The 15,558-nt window shown below is 43.2% G+C and overlaps 1 protein-coding gene across 4 annotated transcripts in view; it reads left to right on the forward strand.

The window, feature by feature from the left end:
- MCM3AP (minichromosome maintenance complex component 3 associated protein) overlaps positions 1 to 15,558 on the forward strand; it is a 55,117-nt gene that overhangs the window by 178 nt on the left and 39,381 nt on the right. For 3 of the 4 annotated variants that reach the window (XM_060640674.3, XM_060640671.3, XM_060640673.3), the window contains exons 1-10: positions 60 to 175; positions 647 to 1,956; positions 2,188 to 2,411; positions 4,615 to 4,693; positions 4,926 to 5,070; positions 6,178 to 6,368; positions 10,327 to 10,466; positions 12,705 to 12,902; positions 13,439 to 13,707; positions 14,844 to 15,006. In XM_060640674.3, the coding sequence (XP_060496657.3) occupies positions 744 to 1,956; positions 2,188 to 2,411; positions 4,615 to 4,693; positions 4,926 to 5,070; positions 6,178 to 6,368; positions 10,327 to 10,466; positions 12,705 to 12,902; positions 13,439 to 13,707; positions 14,844 to 15,006 (2,622 nt within the window). In that variant the 5' untranslated portion in view covers positions 60 to 175; positions 647 to 743. Of the gene's footprint in view, positions 1 to 59; positions 176 to 646; positions 1,957 to 2,187; positions 2,412 to 4,614; positions 4,694 to 4,925; positions 5,071 to 6,177; positions 6,369 to 10,326; positions 10,467 to 12,704; positions 12,903 to 13,438; positions 13,708 to 14,843; positions 15,007 to 15,558 lie in introns of those variants that run through there. The other variant, XM_060640672.3, reaches the window with a different exon arrangement.

The raw sequence follows: 15,558 nt of genomic DNA on the forward strand, positions 1-15,558 counted from the left end.
CCCCGCCACCGCGCCCCTGTAGTCTGCCGGGCGGGCCTGGGGCGCGGGCGGCCGCCGAGGGCCGGGGGCGGGACTTTTCTGGTTGCGCGGCATCCGTTCCCGGCCCTTCTCGGGTCTGGGGGCGGCCTCTCTGCGGGGGCACTCGTCCTTTGAGCCGGTTTCTGGGTCATCGCAGGTATGGCAACACAATTTATTTCTATATCTGGGAAGAACATTTAGTGTTCTGGTTGCTGGGAGAAAATTAGAAAACACTGCAACACTAATGTTCTTAACAGCGTTACACTGTAGCTTTCTTGCTATGGAGATTGGAATAAGTTTGGAGAAACTCCTCTCTTTAAAAGTGTGACTACATTCATTTTCTTGTTGTTATTTGAGTTTTTTCGTGAATTTACCAGTTCAGAAAATGATTTGAATTTTTCCTTAGTCTGAAGCATCACGCTTCAATCTCCAGTAACGAAGTAATTTATTTCTCCACCCTCTACTCCAGCCCTCCCCACAAACCCCCCACTGGCTCTCAGAAAATAATTCCTAACCCTTTGATTTGCCCAGTTTTCCATTATTCTTAGAGTGTGACATGTGATTAAAAATTATCTTCTTAGTCTTCCAGCAGGACATAGCTGTGATGATCTGAATTTTTGTCTTCCAGCTTATTGTGAAGATGAGGGTGGCTTCCTAGTTGAACAGACTGTTTAAAGAAGAGAACAACTTGTGTACACATAGTATTCATTACCTTGGATCAGAAGATGAACCCAACTAATCCTTTCAGTGGGCAGCAGCCTGGGGTTTTTTCAGCATCTTCCAGTAGTTCCATAGGAACATTTCAGGCTAAGCCGCCATTTCGATTTGGTCAGCCCTCGCCTTTCGGACAAAGCAATACGTTATCTGGGAAAACGTCAGGATTTTCACAGGTATCCAGCTTTCCAACATCTTCGGGAGTAAGTCATTCTTCTTCAGCACAAACATTAGGATTTTCCCAGACCTCAAATGTTGGACTGTTTTCAGGACTTGAACACACTCCAGCCTTTGTAGCTGCCTCTGGGCCTTCAAGTTCATGTGTGCCTGGAAACCCAGGATTTAGTTTTAAATCATCCAACTTTGGGACTTTCCCAAGTACTTCTACATTTGGACCAGAAACTGGAGAAATAACAAGCTCTGGTTTTGGGAAAACAGAATTTAGCTTTAAACCTCTGGAAAATTCAGTGTTCAGACCAATATTGGGGGCTGAATCTGAGCCTGAGAAAACTCAGAGTCAAATTACTTCTGGATTTTTCACATTTTCTCACCCAGTTAGTAGCGGACCTGGGGGACTGGCACCATTTTCTTTTTCTCAGGTGGCAAGTACAGCTAGCAATTCAAATTTCACCTTTTCAAAACCAGTTAACAGTAATAATTCATCATCTGCCTTTGCCTCTGCTTTGTCAAACCAAAATGTAGAGGAAGAGAAGAGAGGCCCTAAATCACTATTTGGAAGTTCTAATAGTAGCTTCACCAGCTTCCCCATATCTTCAGGGTCTTTGGGAGAACCCTACCCGGTTAGCAAAACCGGGGTCAGACAAGGTTGTGAAGAAGGTATATCCCAAATGGAGCCACTTCCCAGCCTCATGAAAGGACTGAAAAGGAAGGAGGACCAGGATCGCTCCCCAAGGAGGCATGGCCATGATGGAGCAGAAGATGTGGATGCTCTGTCAAGGGGAGATCATCCTCCAGATAAACGACCTGTCCGCCTGAATCGACCCCGGGGAGGCACCTTGTTTGGTCGAACGATACAGGATGTCTTCAAAAGCAATAAAGAAGTAGGTCGTCTTGGCAACAAGGAATCTAAAAAGGAAGTTGGTTGTACTGAGTCCGGGGAAAATGACCCCGTGGCCATCCCAGGAGGGAGTCAGTCTTCCTCGGCACTTTCCCGGCTCCCAGGTGTGAAGGAGGAGGAAACTGAAAATAGAGATAAAAAAGAAGGTGAGCTCTAAAAATGTGTGCCATCCAGTAAATGCTGCTGGCTTGTTCTTGGTAAATTTCCCCGAGTCTTAGTTTAATGTTTCTGGTAAGTTTCCTGTAAACATTAGGAATTCTAACATACGAAGAAAATGTCTTGTATCTATAAACGTTTACTTTGCTCTTACATAGTTGGTGCTTCCTATTTGAGATGTGACATCTGCTACGTTTTTATGCCCGTTCTCTTATCCCTAGAGTCTCTAAGAGGAACACCTGGGCGTCAAAGTAAAAGAAGCGAGAGCACAGACAGTCTTGGAGGCTTGTCTCCTGCTGAAATCACAGCTATCCAGTGCAAGAACATCCCTGACTATCTCAACGACAGAACCATTTTGGAGAAACACTTTGGTAAAATTGCTAAAGTGCAGCGCATCTATACCAGGCGCAGCAAAAAGCTTGCCGTGGTATATTTTTTTGATCATGTGAGTATTTACAACAAGTTTAATGTGAGTGAGAAAAAGTTCGAGTGACCTTTGTCACTTTAAAACCTATTTTTTATTTATTTTATTTTTTAACTTTTTTTAATGTTCAGTGTGAGCAGCGGTTGGGGGGCAGAGAGAGAGGGAGACACAGAATCCAAGGCAGGTTCCAGGCTCCAAGCTGTCAGGAGCCCGATCTGGGGCTCGAACCCACGAACTGTGAGATCATGACCTGAGCTGAAGTTGGATGCTTAACCGACTGAGCCACCCAGGTGCCCCATTAAAACTTATATTTTAATCTATCGCTTACTTGCTAGAATGGGCAAGCACTCAGATATCTTATTCTCAACTTGGCTCTATAATCACATAGCATTTTTTCAAAATTGAGTTTTCTTGTTTGTTTCTGATTTTCTTTTATTTGGTCATAGTACATAATCACTGTAAACATTCCAACGATACGAATAAATCCCCATGTAATCCTATCCTCCAGGATAACCTGACATTACTTATTTGGTTTATACCTTGACTTTAAATAGGTATATAAGCACATATATGCATGACGCATTAGTTGTAGGGTGTAAGCATACAGGGATTGTTCACACTATGTTGCGTTATGTTTTTATTATTATTACTGAATTTTCTTGTGGGGAAAAAGTAAGTTCTTTAGAGTTTGTAAAGTGGAAAGCATGTTTTCATACTTTTAAGTGATGATGTAGGGGAAAAACCAAATGAATATGAATATTTGAAATGAACTATGAATATTTTAGTTAATATCATTGTAAACACATAGTCACGTTGTTTTTACACAGATGGGATCATGCTGCATATACTGTTTGCTTATGTTTTCAGGTTGTAATCTTTAGTATTTTCTGAAACCAATAGCCTAATTAGAAGAGAATTGTTAAGTGCTGTATGGCATTCTGTCCTGTTTACTTACCTGGTTAATTTTCTATTTGTGGACACTTTGTACGTGTATTTCTGATTGGTTTACATCCTTTGTTTAAATTCCTGAGAGTAGAAGTTCTGTGCCAAAATACTTGCATAGCTTTAGAGTTTTTGCTGTTTGTTCCTTTCTTTCTTTCTTTTTTTCTTTTAATTCAGTGGCATTAATTACATTCAGAGTGTTGTACCACCATCACCATTATCTATTTCTAGAACTTTTTCATCATCCCAAACAGTAACCCTAACCGCTAAGTAGTATTTTCCCATTTCTTCCTTCCCCCAGCCCTTGGTGACCTTTAATCTACTTTCTATCTCTCTAAATTTGCCTATTCTAGAAATTACATTTATGTGGAATCACAGTATTTGTCCTGCTTACTTTGGTCAGCATCACGTTTTCAGTGTTTGTGTGGTTGTACTTTATTCCTTTTATGGATGAATAATAATTCCATTGTGTAGATGTATTTTTCTTTATTAATCTGTCGATGGACAGAGGCTGTTTCTGCTTTTTGGCTATTTTGAATAATGCTTCTGTGAACAGGTGTGCAAATATTTCCTATCATCCTCTTGGGTATACACTTAAAGTAGAAGTGCTGGGTCATATGCCTCGTTTTTGTTTTGTTTTTGAAGGTATTTGACTATTGAGATGTACTTTTCTAGCTGAACCCTAAAAAAATATTTATGAAATAGGCATGTAAATACATTGTCGTAGGAAGTAGTTCATTGATACATAAAATGCTGAGGTCTCCTGATTACCCTCATCTCTCCTGTTACCTGGGAGCAAGCACGGTTACCTAGTATGATGTGTATTTTTCTAGACCTTTTCATAGGTTTGTCTATGGGTATACTAAAACGTACTTGATTTTGTGATAAAATGTATCCCACGTGTGTCATTCTCTTTTTTTTTGTCTTAAAGTGTGACTTGGCAATCTTTCCAATACCGTATGTATTTACTGTATTACTGTATGTGTAATCAGATGGTGAGAGTCACCTCACCAAATGCCAACAAGGCTAATCTGTGGGTTCTATCACAGTAAAGTTATTACTTTCAAAAAGGAGAGGAGCAAATCCATGCCTGTGAGACAGGTAAGAGAGGTGAGGACCGTGGCTGCTGTGACTGGAGGCAGACTGCGTGGTCAGAACATGTAGTGGATGGAGGCTTCGCTCTGTACAAAACCGTACAAATTCTGCTACTGCATTTGAAGTTTTAATTTCATTTCCTTTGGTCTGACGCCCTCATACGTTGTGGTGTGGACTGTTTCCCTAGGCATCTGCAGCCCTGGCTAGGAAGAAGGGGAAAAGTCTGCATAAGGACATGGCTGTCTTTTGGCACAAGAAGAAACTGAGTGAGTTCCCGGTTACTCCCGGTGTGGGTTCCAGTGCTCTGCATGGTCTGCCCGCTGAGCTTTCCCCAGCACCAGGGCGGGGCTGGCTGTCCGTGGATCCTGTGTCTCAGAGTGTTTCTTTGGGCTGCTTTGGAATCTCCCGTAACAATTAGGAGAGTATTACTTTTTCAAACACAAGTAAAATCCAGTGTCAGACTTGTGGTTCATAAACTCTGTGCTCTTGTGTCCTCAGGTCCCAATAAGAAGCCCTTTTCCCTGAAAGAGAAGAAGCCAGGTGACGGCGAAACTGGCCAGGGCCCGGAGGAGGCATCCTTTCAGCACTCCCCTCTTAGCAAGCCTGTGGGGAGGGCTGCAGCTGTCAGCCTCCTGAGTAAAAGGTGTGGCTGGTTCTTTCTGAGGACTGTTGGACACGGTGGCGTGTGGGTTCCTTGACTTCTGTGCCCTTGATGGCAGTCATGCCAGAGCATGGCTGGGAAGTGGATGACACGCTGACCCTTGAGGAGGGTTTCATGGGGAATGGGGGCCTGGGAGAGGGAGAGTAGGACGTGGCGAGAGGGCAAGGGGGAGACGGCCACTGGGCTCGTCCCACTCAGTTCCATGCCTCATGCTGTTGTACTCAGTATATAAGAAGCAACTTGTTCCCTTGAGAGGTCTAATTGGCTGTAATAACCAAGTTTTCCTAGTAGCTACTTCTAGCAATTTCCAGTATGACCTTCTGTAGGTCTAGCTTATCATGGTGAGGCAGTCTTCCTTTTGGCCACATTATAGCTGGGGAACTATACAAGTGTACAGCCCTCAGGCCAGAGTGGGGACATGGTGTGTGCCTCACACGGCCTCAGTGGATATCTGTTCGCAAAGCCTCCCTGCCCAGCCCCCTTTCCGCATGATCCTCTCTTCCTTCCACAGAGCGGGCTGCTGCTCTTTAGTCCTTGGTGTATTTTGGTCAGCGTATCATTTCCTTACTTTCATTTTACAGTTAGCATTTTAGTTGCTGATTTGCTTTTGATTTTTCTCTTCTCCCTCAGCCAGTCACATCTTCAACATTTGAGTTCCCAGAGTGTTGAAAGCCAGGTAGAAAATGGGGAAGCTGGGAAGCAGTGCTCATGTCTTTTTAGTACATCCTTCTGCGGGAATGAAGATATGTATGAAAACACGTAGACACATGATTTCTTCACGGTGTTAAAGTGGTTTTCCCCCCCAGGCTGAATTTCATTTTTTTGAGATAGAAATATGCGGAAGTTCATTTCACATGTTTAAATGGGCTCCTCTCATTTTTAGAAAGTATGGAATGTTTCAAAATTTGAAAATCACAGTGAAAAATAGTAACACCTTTACACTCGTTAGGATCATCATCGTCTCCTGTTAGTGATTTTAGTTTCAGTTTTGGAGGAGCAGAAAATCTTGAATAAGGAAAGCATCCGGAAGCGGAAATGACAGAAATGCTTGCTGGATACAAGACCCTTAATGTGTTACTTTCTTTGTAGCTCTCCAGTGAAGAAGCCAAGTCTTCTAAAGACCCATCAGTTTGAGGGAGACCCTTTTGATTCGGGCTCTGAGGGCTCCGAGGGTCTTGGGCCATGTGTGTCATCTCTTAGCGCCCTGATAGGCACCGTGGCTGAGACATCTGAGGAGAAGTACCGCTTGCTTGACCAGAGAGACAGGATCATGCGACAAGGTATTGTGGGTGCATCTCAGCAGAGGTTCGGAGACCTCGCTAGGGTCATGATAAGGTCATTCTGGGAGCTGTGAGGAGGGAGTGACTGCTGTCTGTGGAGGCTCACTGACATTGAGCCTTAGGCCTCCGATGTGCCGCGTGTAACTTTGTTGTTTACTAGTTTCCCAAGAAGGTGAGCATAGATGTAGATGTAATGCAGATATGTCTTTATTTATTTATTTATTTTTAACATTTATTCACTTTTGAGAGAGACAGCGTGGGAGTAGAGGGACAGAGAGAGAGGGAGGCACAGAATCCAAAGCATGCTCCAGGCCCAGAGCTGTCAGCACAGAACCTGATGTGGGCTCGAACCCACGAACCGTGAGATCATGACCTGAGCCGAAGTTGGACGCTTAACCAACTGAGCCACCCAGGCGCCCCTTGAATTTTATTTGGAAGAAAATCTATAAACCATTTTTTAAAATTAAACATTTTAAAGGGCAGTTTTTAGACATTTAGAAAGCACATATTAAACAAAAATCAAAATGTTTTGTTTGACAGAAATCCCCACAAATAAAACTAAGAAATGTCAACCCAGGGGAAAAATCTGTAACTCATATCATAAAGGTCTGATTTCTCTGATACAGAAAGAATTGTCGAAATCAGTGTGAAAAAGACTAGCCCTTGGGGGGCGCCTGGGTGGCCTAGTTGGTTAGGCATCTAACTCTTGATTTCAGCTCAGGTCATGATCTCATAGTTTGTGGTTTTGAACCCCACGTCAGGCTCTGCAATGACAGTGTGGAGCCTGCTTGGGATTCTCTCTCTCTCTCTCTCTCTCTCTCTCACCCATACACACACTCTCTGCCCCTCCCATGCTCATGCCCACTCGCATGTGCTTTTTTTTTTTTTAATCGTTTATTTTTGAGAACGAGAACATGAGCAGGAGCGGGACAGAGAGAGAGGGAGACAAGCAGCCAAGCACGCTCTGCACTGTCAGCACAAAGCCCGATGTGGAGCCCGAACCCATGAACCATGAGATCATGACCTGAACTGAAGTCAGACGCTCAGCCAGCTGAGCCACCCAGGCGCCCTCTCTTTTTCTCTCTCTCTCTCTCTCAAAAAAAAAAAAAAAAAAAAAGACTAACTCAATAGAGAAATGAGTAGGTGGTCAGAAAAGTTACAGAAAAGAAAGTATACCTGACCCTTGACCAACACAAGGTCAGGGGTGTGGTCTCCCTTGTAGTTGGAAAATCCACATATGATTTTTGACTCCCCAAATGCTTACCTGCCTATAGGCTACTGTTGACTGGAAGCCTTACTGATAACAAAAACAGTCGATTAGTACGCGCTTAGTGTGTTATGTGTTTTATATACTGCATTCTAATAGTAAAGTAAGCTAGAGAAAAGAAAAACATTATTAAATCCTCAGGAAGAGAAAGTACATTTATAGTATTGTAGATGTAAGTGGACCCGTGCAGTTCACACCCATGTGGTTCAAGGGTCAGCTGTGTCACCAGTTGGCTCTTAAACATAGGGAAAGGTGCCCACGCTCTCCCACAGCGATGCACCTCCCAGAGTGGCATCTCCATATTGTGCCCTGATGCTGTGTCCTTGGGCAGGCTGGGGACGGCTGCACTCCTGTGGAGGAGGGAGAGTTGGCAGTATCTTTTAGCCTTAGGAAAGCCTGTGCCTTTGACCCAGCAACTCGTGTGCAGGAATCTGTCCCATGGACAGTACCACACATAATGTTTGTGTGTGAGATTCACACATAGGTTGTTTGTGATGGCAAAGATTGGGAATTGATTGTCCACATAGCAGGATTCTAAACAGCCTGGAGGAAGATTAGGCATTGTTTATGGAAAAATATGAAGATTTATTGTGAACTGATAAAAACATAGTGTGGTAAGTATGTAGTGTGCTACCATTTGTGTATAAATAAGGGTGGGAAGTGTGTGTGTCCATACGCATGTGAGTGTGCTTGCATACGTGTGAATAAAATAGTTGTGCAGATGTGAAAGGATCTGTTCACGTTGACTCGGGAGGAAAGTGGGGGGGATTTTATGTAGGACGTTTTAATACCTTTGGAGTGTGATCTGTGTATATATATTAGCTATTTAAAAAGTAAGTATTCTATTAACTTTTCAAAAATATGCGTGGGGCACCTGGGTGGCTTGTTCAGTTGAGTTGACTCTTGGTTTTGGCTCAGGTCATGATCTTCTGGTTCGTGAGTTCAAGCCCCGCATTGGGCTCTGTGCTGACGGCGCCGGGCCTGCTTGGGATTCTCTTTTTTTCCTCTCTTTACTCTCTCCTGCTCGTTCTCCCCCCAAAAAATAAGTAAACTTAAAAAAAAAAAAATGTGTGCAACGAGCACAAATGAAAAAGTATTTGTGTTTTTCTTTGCAAAGTTTTTTTGAAATTAGATTTTAGCTGTAGGATTTTCCTTTCTTTAGAAGCTGTGAATAAGTGGAATAATCACAGTGCCTCCTTAACGTGGTAATAAAAGCTGCTGTCACGCATCATGTCATTGACATGGTGATTTTTTGTTGTCGAAACCCAGGAACGGAATTTTTGTATTCCAAATAGAATTAGTAGGTATTTAAATTTTTCAGAATAAAAATAAGATGTGTATATGTAAAAAGAATTTTTTTTAATATTTTATTTTATTTTTTATTATTTTATTTTATTTTATTTTTTTTTATAATTTTTTTTTTTTTTTTAACGTTTATTTATTTTTGAGACGGAGAGAGACAGAGCATGAGCGGGGGAGGGTCAGAGAGAGAGGGAGACACAGAATCGGAAGCAGGCTCCAGGCTCTGAGCTGTCAGCACAGAGCCCGATGCAGGGCTCGAACTCATGGACCGTGAGATCATGACCTGAGCCGAAGTCGGACGCTTAACCGACCAAGCCACCCAGGCGCCCCTTTAATATTTATTTTAGAGAGAGAGAGGGGGAGAGAGAGAGTGTGAGGCGAGAAGGGGCAGAGAGAGAGAGGGAGACACAGAATCTGAAGCAGGTTCCAGGCTCTGAGCTGTCAGCACAGAGCCTGATGCGGGGCTCGGACCCACAAACCGTGAGATCATGACCTGAGCCAAAGTCCAGGGCTTAACTGACTGAACTTGTATGTTTTGAGCTGTGAAGTTGTTGCATTCCATTTCATTTAAAAGATACTTTTGTAAGAAATTGTATGGAAAGTAATAATTTATTCACTTCAGGACCGGGGTACATTCTCTTAGGTGAATCCTGTTAAAGACATGCTGGAAAAAAGTGATGAAATACTGAGTTTTAGAGTACTAGTGTATTTTGAATATTTACAGTTAACAAATTAATTGATCTTTTTAACAAACATATTGCAGCATGACTATCTTTGAATTCATTACCAGAGCCATGAACAGCCACGTGTGCCCCCTGCCTGTAGGGTGCAGTGAGAATCTGTGGCTGTTGCAGGGGGGATGAGGCCTCCTCAGGGGTCTTCATGGGCCTGGATGCCCTGGTGCCTGATGTGATAGGCCATGCTTTCTTTTTTCTAGGCCCAGCATTTCATTTGATTTGATTTGATTTGATTTATTGTATTGTATTGTATTTTTATGTATTTTATTTTATTTTACTTTACTTTTTACTCTGCTTTATTTTAAAATGTTTATTTTGAGAGAGAGAGAGAATGAGGGAGGGGCAGAAAGAGGGGGAGAGAGAATCCAAAGCAGGCTCCAGGTTCTGAGCTGTTAACACAGAACCCGACGCAGGGCTCAGACTCACGAACTGTGAGATCATGACCTGAGCTGAAGTTGGACACTTAACCGACTGAGCCACCCAGGCACTCCATAGGCCCAGCATTTAAAACATATTTCTTTTACTTTGTAATTTGCAGTGTTTGCCTTTCTTTTTTTCTTTTCCTTTTTCTTTTTATCATCATAAAGACACACTTCTCTGGGTTCCTAGTAACTGTGTGATACGTTCTTATTTTTTACTTGTCATCATTTAGCTCGGGTAAAAAGAACTGACCTGGACAAAGCAAGAACTTTTGTTGGAACGTGCCCAGATATGTGTCCTGAGAAGGAGCGGTACATGCGGGAGACCCGGAGCCAGCTGAGCGTGTTTGAAGTGGTCCCAGGGACTGATCAGGTGGAGCCCCATGTCCTCCTGGGGTTGCTCTCTAGGCTGTTGTCCATATTTAAATCATCAGGGTGGAGGTGGGATACATTGGGGGGGGGGGGCGGGGGGGGGGACTTTTTTGTGATTTTTGTATATATTGATATTTGGTTTGGGTGTTTACCTTTTTAGAGGGTAGTGGGGATGTGCTCTTAATGTTCATACTAAATTGTTTTTATTGTGAGGTGTACACTAAACAATCCTATATGAGGTGACCGGACCCCATGGTTCTCTATAGATGTAGATAGGAGATTTGCTTCACAGATTAAAAATTTCTTTGTTTCTTTTTTCTTTTCACAGTTTATTAGTATCCCTTTTAAAAAATTTTGTTTTTAAAAATTTATTTATTTTGAGAGAGAGAGAGAGAGAGAGATGGGGAGAGAATCCCAAGCAGACTCTATACTGTTAGCGCAGAGCCTGATGCTGGGCTTAAACCCACAAACCGCAAGATTATAACCTGAGCTGAAATCAAGAGTCAGACACTTAGCCGACTGAGTCACCCAGGCGCCCCGTATTCCTACCCTTTTCTATGTATGTGTTTTACACGCTTGAGATTATCCTCTAGATGCAATTCTGTGTGAATATTTTTCACTTAAAATTATATTGTGAATGTTTTGATAAACTCAGCATTATTTATTTTTATTTTAGAGAGTGCGGGAGAATGGGGGAAAGGGCAGAGAGAGAAAGAGAGTAGGGTTTGTGCTGTCAGTGCAGAGCCCAGTGTGGGGCTCTGTCCCACAACCCTGGGATCATGATTTGATCCGAGATCAAGAATCAGATGCTCAGCTGACGGAGCCACCCAGGCGTAACTCAGCATGTTTTAAATGACAGCCTGTTAATTGATTTATGTAACTGTTAAAACTTACCATTTTGCAATCACTAGATAGGCTGTTTCTAATATTTAAATTTTATTAATGATTCTACTGGGCATGTTGTGTATAATGAATCTAAAGTATTTAGGTTATTTCCTTCTGATAGATCCTAAGAATTAAATTACTACATCAGAGGGTATGACCTTTTTTCAAGGTCCTGAACATATGTATGTCAATGCATGTTCCCAAACTGTTTCTCAGAAATCACCATTTTAGATCCTTTGTCAATTTTTTTTTTAACGTTTATTTATTATTGAGAGACAGAGCATCAACAGGGGAGGGGCAGAGAGAGAGGGAGACAGAATCTGAAGCAGCTCCAGGCTCTGAGCTGTCAGCACAGAGCCCGACGTGGGGCTCGAACTCACAGACTGCAAGGTCATGACCGGAGCTGAAGTTGGACGCTTAACTGGCTGAGCCACCCAGGCGCCCCAGTCCTTTGTCAATTTTTTAAAAAAATTTAAATTTTTGTTAATTTCTCTTCGTTAATTTTGCTTATAGGTGTCTCCTCTATTGGCTGTTTGGTTTTTTTTTTTTTTTTTTTTTTTTTTTTTTTTTTTTTAAGATTTTTATTTTTAAGTAATCCCTGCATCCAGTGTGGGGCTTGAGCTTGTAACCGTGAGATTGAGAGTTGCATGCTCTCATCATCATCTCTGCATCACAGCAGAGGCTCCTGCCCCAGGGGACAATGATGGCAGCTTGAGGTGGATGCCTGGGGCTCAGTCTGTGGACATCTGGGCTTCTGCCTTTGGCCATGTGTCTTCAGCCTCCTTTTGCAGGTGGGACAGCTCCAGGCCTTTGTGTGCAGCTGTGCAGCCCCCATAAGCCCCCCTGCTGCTGTCTCCATTTCCTTTCTAATCCATGTAGACTGACTTTGGTGTTTGAGTGTGGCTAAGGTATGTTAAAATGCTTCAGAGTCCCTTACCTGTCACACCTCTGCCCTTGGGGCCATGCACATGTATCTCTACTTCTATTCCCCCCCCCCCCCCTACTTTTTTTTTAAGATTTTATTTTTAAGTATTCTCTACACCCAGTGTGGGGCTCGAACTCAGAACCTTGAGATCAAGAGTTGCATGCTCCACCGACTGAGCCAGGCATGTGCCCCCACTTATATTCCTTCTGCTTCTTCACTCCTTGTCATATTTGCCAAAAACAAGTTTCTCACTTGTTTTTGAATTTTGGTCATTACTTTCAAACAGAAATTTTACATTTGAATATTGTATTCTGTAGTTTTGATCTTGTATGAGTTTGTGGGTGATTTTCCCCTTCATTTTAAGGCACAGCTGTGGGGAAGCTGGCCCAGCACCTGACACACAGGTTTGTTCCCACTCTGTGTCCTCAGGTGGATCACGCAGCAGCCGTGAAGGAGTACAGCCGCTCTTCTGCTGATCAGGAAGAGCCCCTGCCGCATGAGCTTCGGCCCTCGGCAGTGCTCAGCAGGACCATGGACTACTTGGTGACCCAGATCATGGACCAGAAGGAGGGCAGTCTGCGGGACTGGTACGACTTCGTGTGGAACCGCACACGGGGCATTCGGAAGGTATCAGTCACTTTCGATCAGGAAACTAGAAAACGCATGTGAATTCCAGAGTTGAAGGGAGAGTTCTCATTTTACTCATCTGTGTAAAAGAATATGCTGTATTTAAAATTATTACAGGGGTGTCTGGGTGGGTCAGTTGGTTGAGCATCTGACTCTTAATTTCAGCCTAGGTCATGATCTCACAGTTCGTGGGTTCGAGCCCCACGTCAGGCCATGTGCCGACAGCATGGAGCCTGCCTGGGATTCTCTCTCTCCCCCTGTGTCTGTTCTCCCCTGTTCATGCACACGCACATACTCTCTTTCTCTCAAATAAACATTAAAAACAGTAAATCATTACAAAGTCTTTTTAAAATGTGCTTCATGCACTTTGTTTCAAATTGATGAGAGAAATTCAGGTAATCCCGCTTTTTCTCACATTTGGTTCTTTATGCATGGAAATATGTGCGTGAGATCTGTGTGTGTAGGAGACACGTATGTACGTAAGGTGTGTGGATGAGGTGTGTGCGTGTATAATACTCCCTCTCGTTCATGGCCAGGACATCACCCAGCAGCACTTGTGTGACCCTGTGACGGTATCCCTGATTGAGAAGTGTACTCGGTTCCATATCCACTGTGCTCACTTCATGTGTGAGGAGCCCATGTCCTCTTTTGATACCAAGATCAACAATGAGAACATGACCAAGTGCCTTCAGAGTCTGAAGGAGATGTACCAGGACTTAAGAAACAAGGGTGTGTTCTGTGCCAGCGAAGCAGAGTTCCAGGGCTACAACGTTCTGCTCAATCTCAATAAGGGGGACATCCTAAGGTAAATTTTCAAAGTCAGAAACTAACCTAAGTTGTCTGGAAAAGCAGGGTTTAAACAGGAAGAGAGCTGTTAGGGTTCATGGCAGCTGGCAGCGCAGCGTCTTTCTGGTGTCGAGTGTGGGCTTGACAGTAAGCAGCCTGGGCTGGGCTGTGTGCTCTGTTGAGCGGAGGTGCAGGGGGCCCTAGGACAGGGCTGTGCTGACGGCGGCAGTCGGAGTAGGCCCCAGATCCTTTGTAAGAACAGTTTCTCTTTGTCAGTGAGAAGACGAGGAAGCAATCTGCCTGATGAACAGAAGAGGCAAGTGAGGGAGGACAGGGAAGCCCAGGGCGCCCTGTCAAGAGCTGTCAGCAGTTTGCTGTGTCCAGGCGTGTTTCCTATTACATGCGTCCACACACGCCTCCTCATAGAACTAAGTGATAGGAGAGGAAAAAATTGTGTGAAACGAATGTTTGTAGGGGGATATTAAGAAAGAATGAACTTTAAATACTGATCTGCTACACAGGTGGACATTTATAGGAGAAAACACAGCAGAATCCCCTGAGTCTCTGTCCCTGTTGTTGGTCAACCGGACTTGGTGACAGCCAGTGACTGCTTTATTTCCGAGACTCTCTTATTTATGCTGAAACTGTTTTTTAGCTTACTGTTTTCCCTAAGAACCTTGTTAAACAATATCGAAATGTGTTACCGATTTTTAGTTTTAAAATTCGGTCCCGGAGATAAACTGGTTATGGACAACGGAAGTGTGGTCTTTTCATGGATGATGGGTGCCTTTCTTCTCTTGAGTGACTCAGTCAGCTGTTCACTTACATAGCAGAGTTAGGTTTTGTTTAGACATCATCATTGTGAAAACAGCTTGCAGTCATTTGGCGTTAAAGTGACTCTTTGATAATCCTTAAATTGATTATTACGTGAATTTGTTTATTTACCATCTTTTTAGAGAACACCATTGTTCCCAATCTAGTCCAAGAGTGGCAGCTTCGAAATTACTAATCTAACAGAGTGGCACGTGTCACCATTAAGTCCCTTTTTCTCCATATGGTTGAAATCTTTGTTTTTTTAAATCACATCTGGTTTTCATGGAAATTTTGTCTAATTAAAAATAAAATTCTAATCTCTTTATCTCCTTTAATTGACAGAGAAGTACAACAGTTCCATCCTGCTGTTAGAAATTCCTCCGAAGTGAAATTTGCTGTTCAGGCTTTTGCTGCATTGAACAGTAATAATTTTGTGAGATTTTTCAAACTGGTCCAATCGGCTTCTTATCTGAACGCATGTCTTTTACATTGTTACTTTAATCAGGTGAGTAACGTAGCTGTACTTGAAGAATTGAAAGGAAGCAGATTGTTACTTTTGATATTTAAGTGTTTCTCTATTCTGAGAACATTTCAGCAGGTCCTGGGGTGACTCTTGTGTAACCCTCTCGCGCTAGCCCTCTGAGAGGGTTACTGGGGTACCTTGTTTTACAGGGGTTGGCGCCATTGGCTACTGACGGAAAAGGCTGTGCAGTGGAGTATACTATTGTTAGGTTCAGATCAGACAAATTTCTTTAGAGTGATATGACTTGAGGGCGCCTGGGTGGCTCAGTTGGTTAAGCATCTGACTTTGGCTCGGGTCATGATCTCATGGTTCGTGAGTTTAAATCCTGAATGGGGTGAGCACGAGCCCCACTTCAGGTGAGTCCCACTTCCCCCCTCCTCCCTTTCCCTCTCTCCCTTGTGGGATTCTCTTATTCTATCATTTCCTCTTTTTCTCTCTCTCCCTCTCTCTCTCTATGCCCTTGCTCACGTGCTCCCTCTCTCAATAAAAAAAATATATATATGACTTGAGTTCAGCATTATTATCATTCACGGA

This window comes from Panthera onca, chromosome C2 (assembly GCF_046562875.1).
Source record: "Panthera onca isolate mPanOnc1 chromosome C2, mPanOnc1 haplotype 2, whole genome shotgun sequence".
NCBI lineage: Eukaryota > Metazoa > Chordata > Mammalia > Carnivora > Felidae > Panthera > Panthera onca.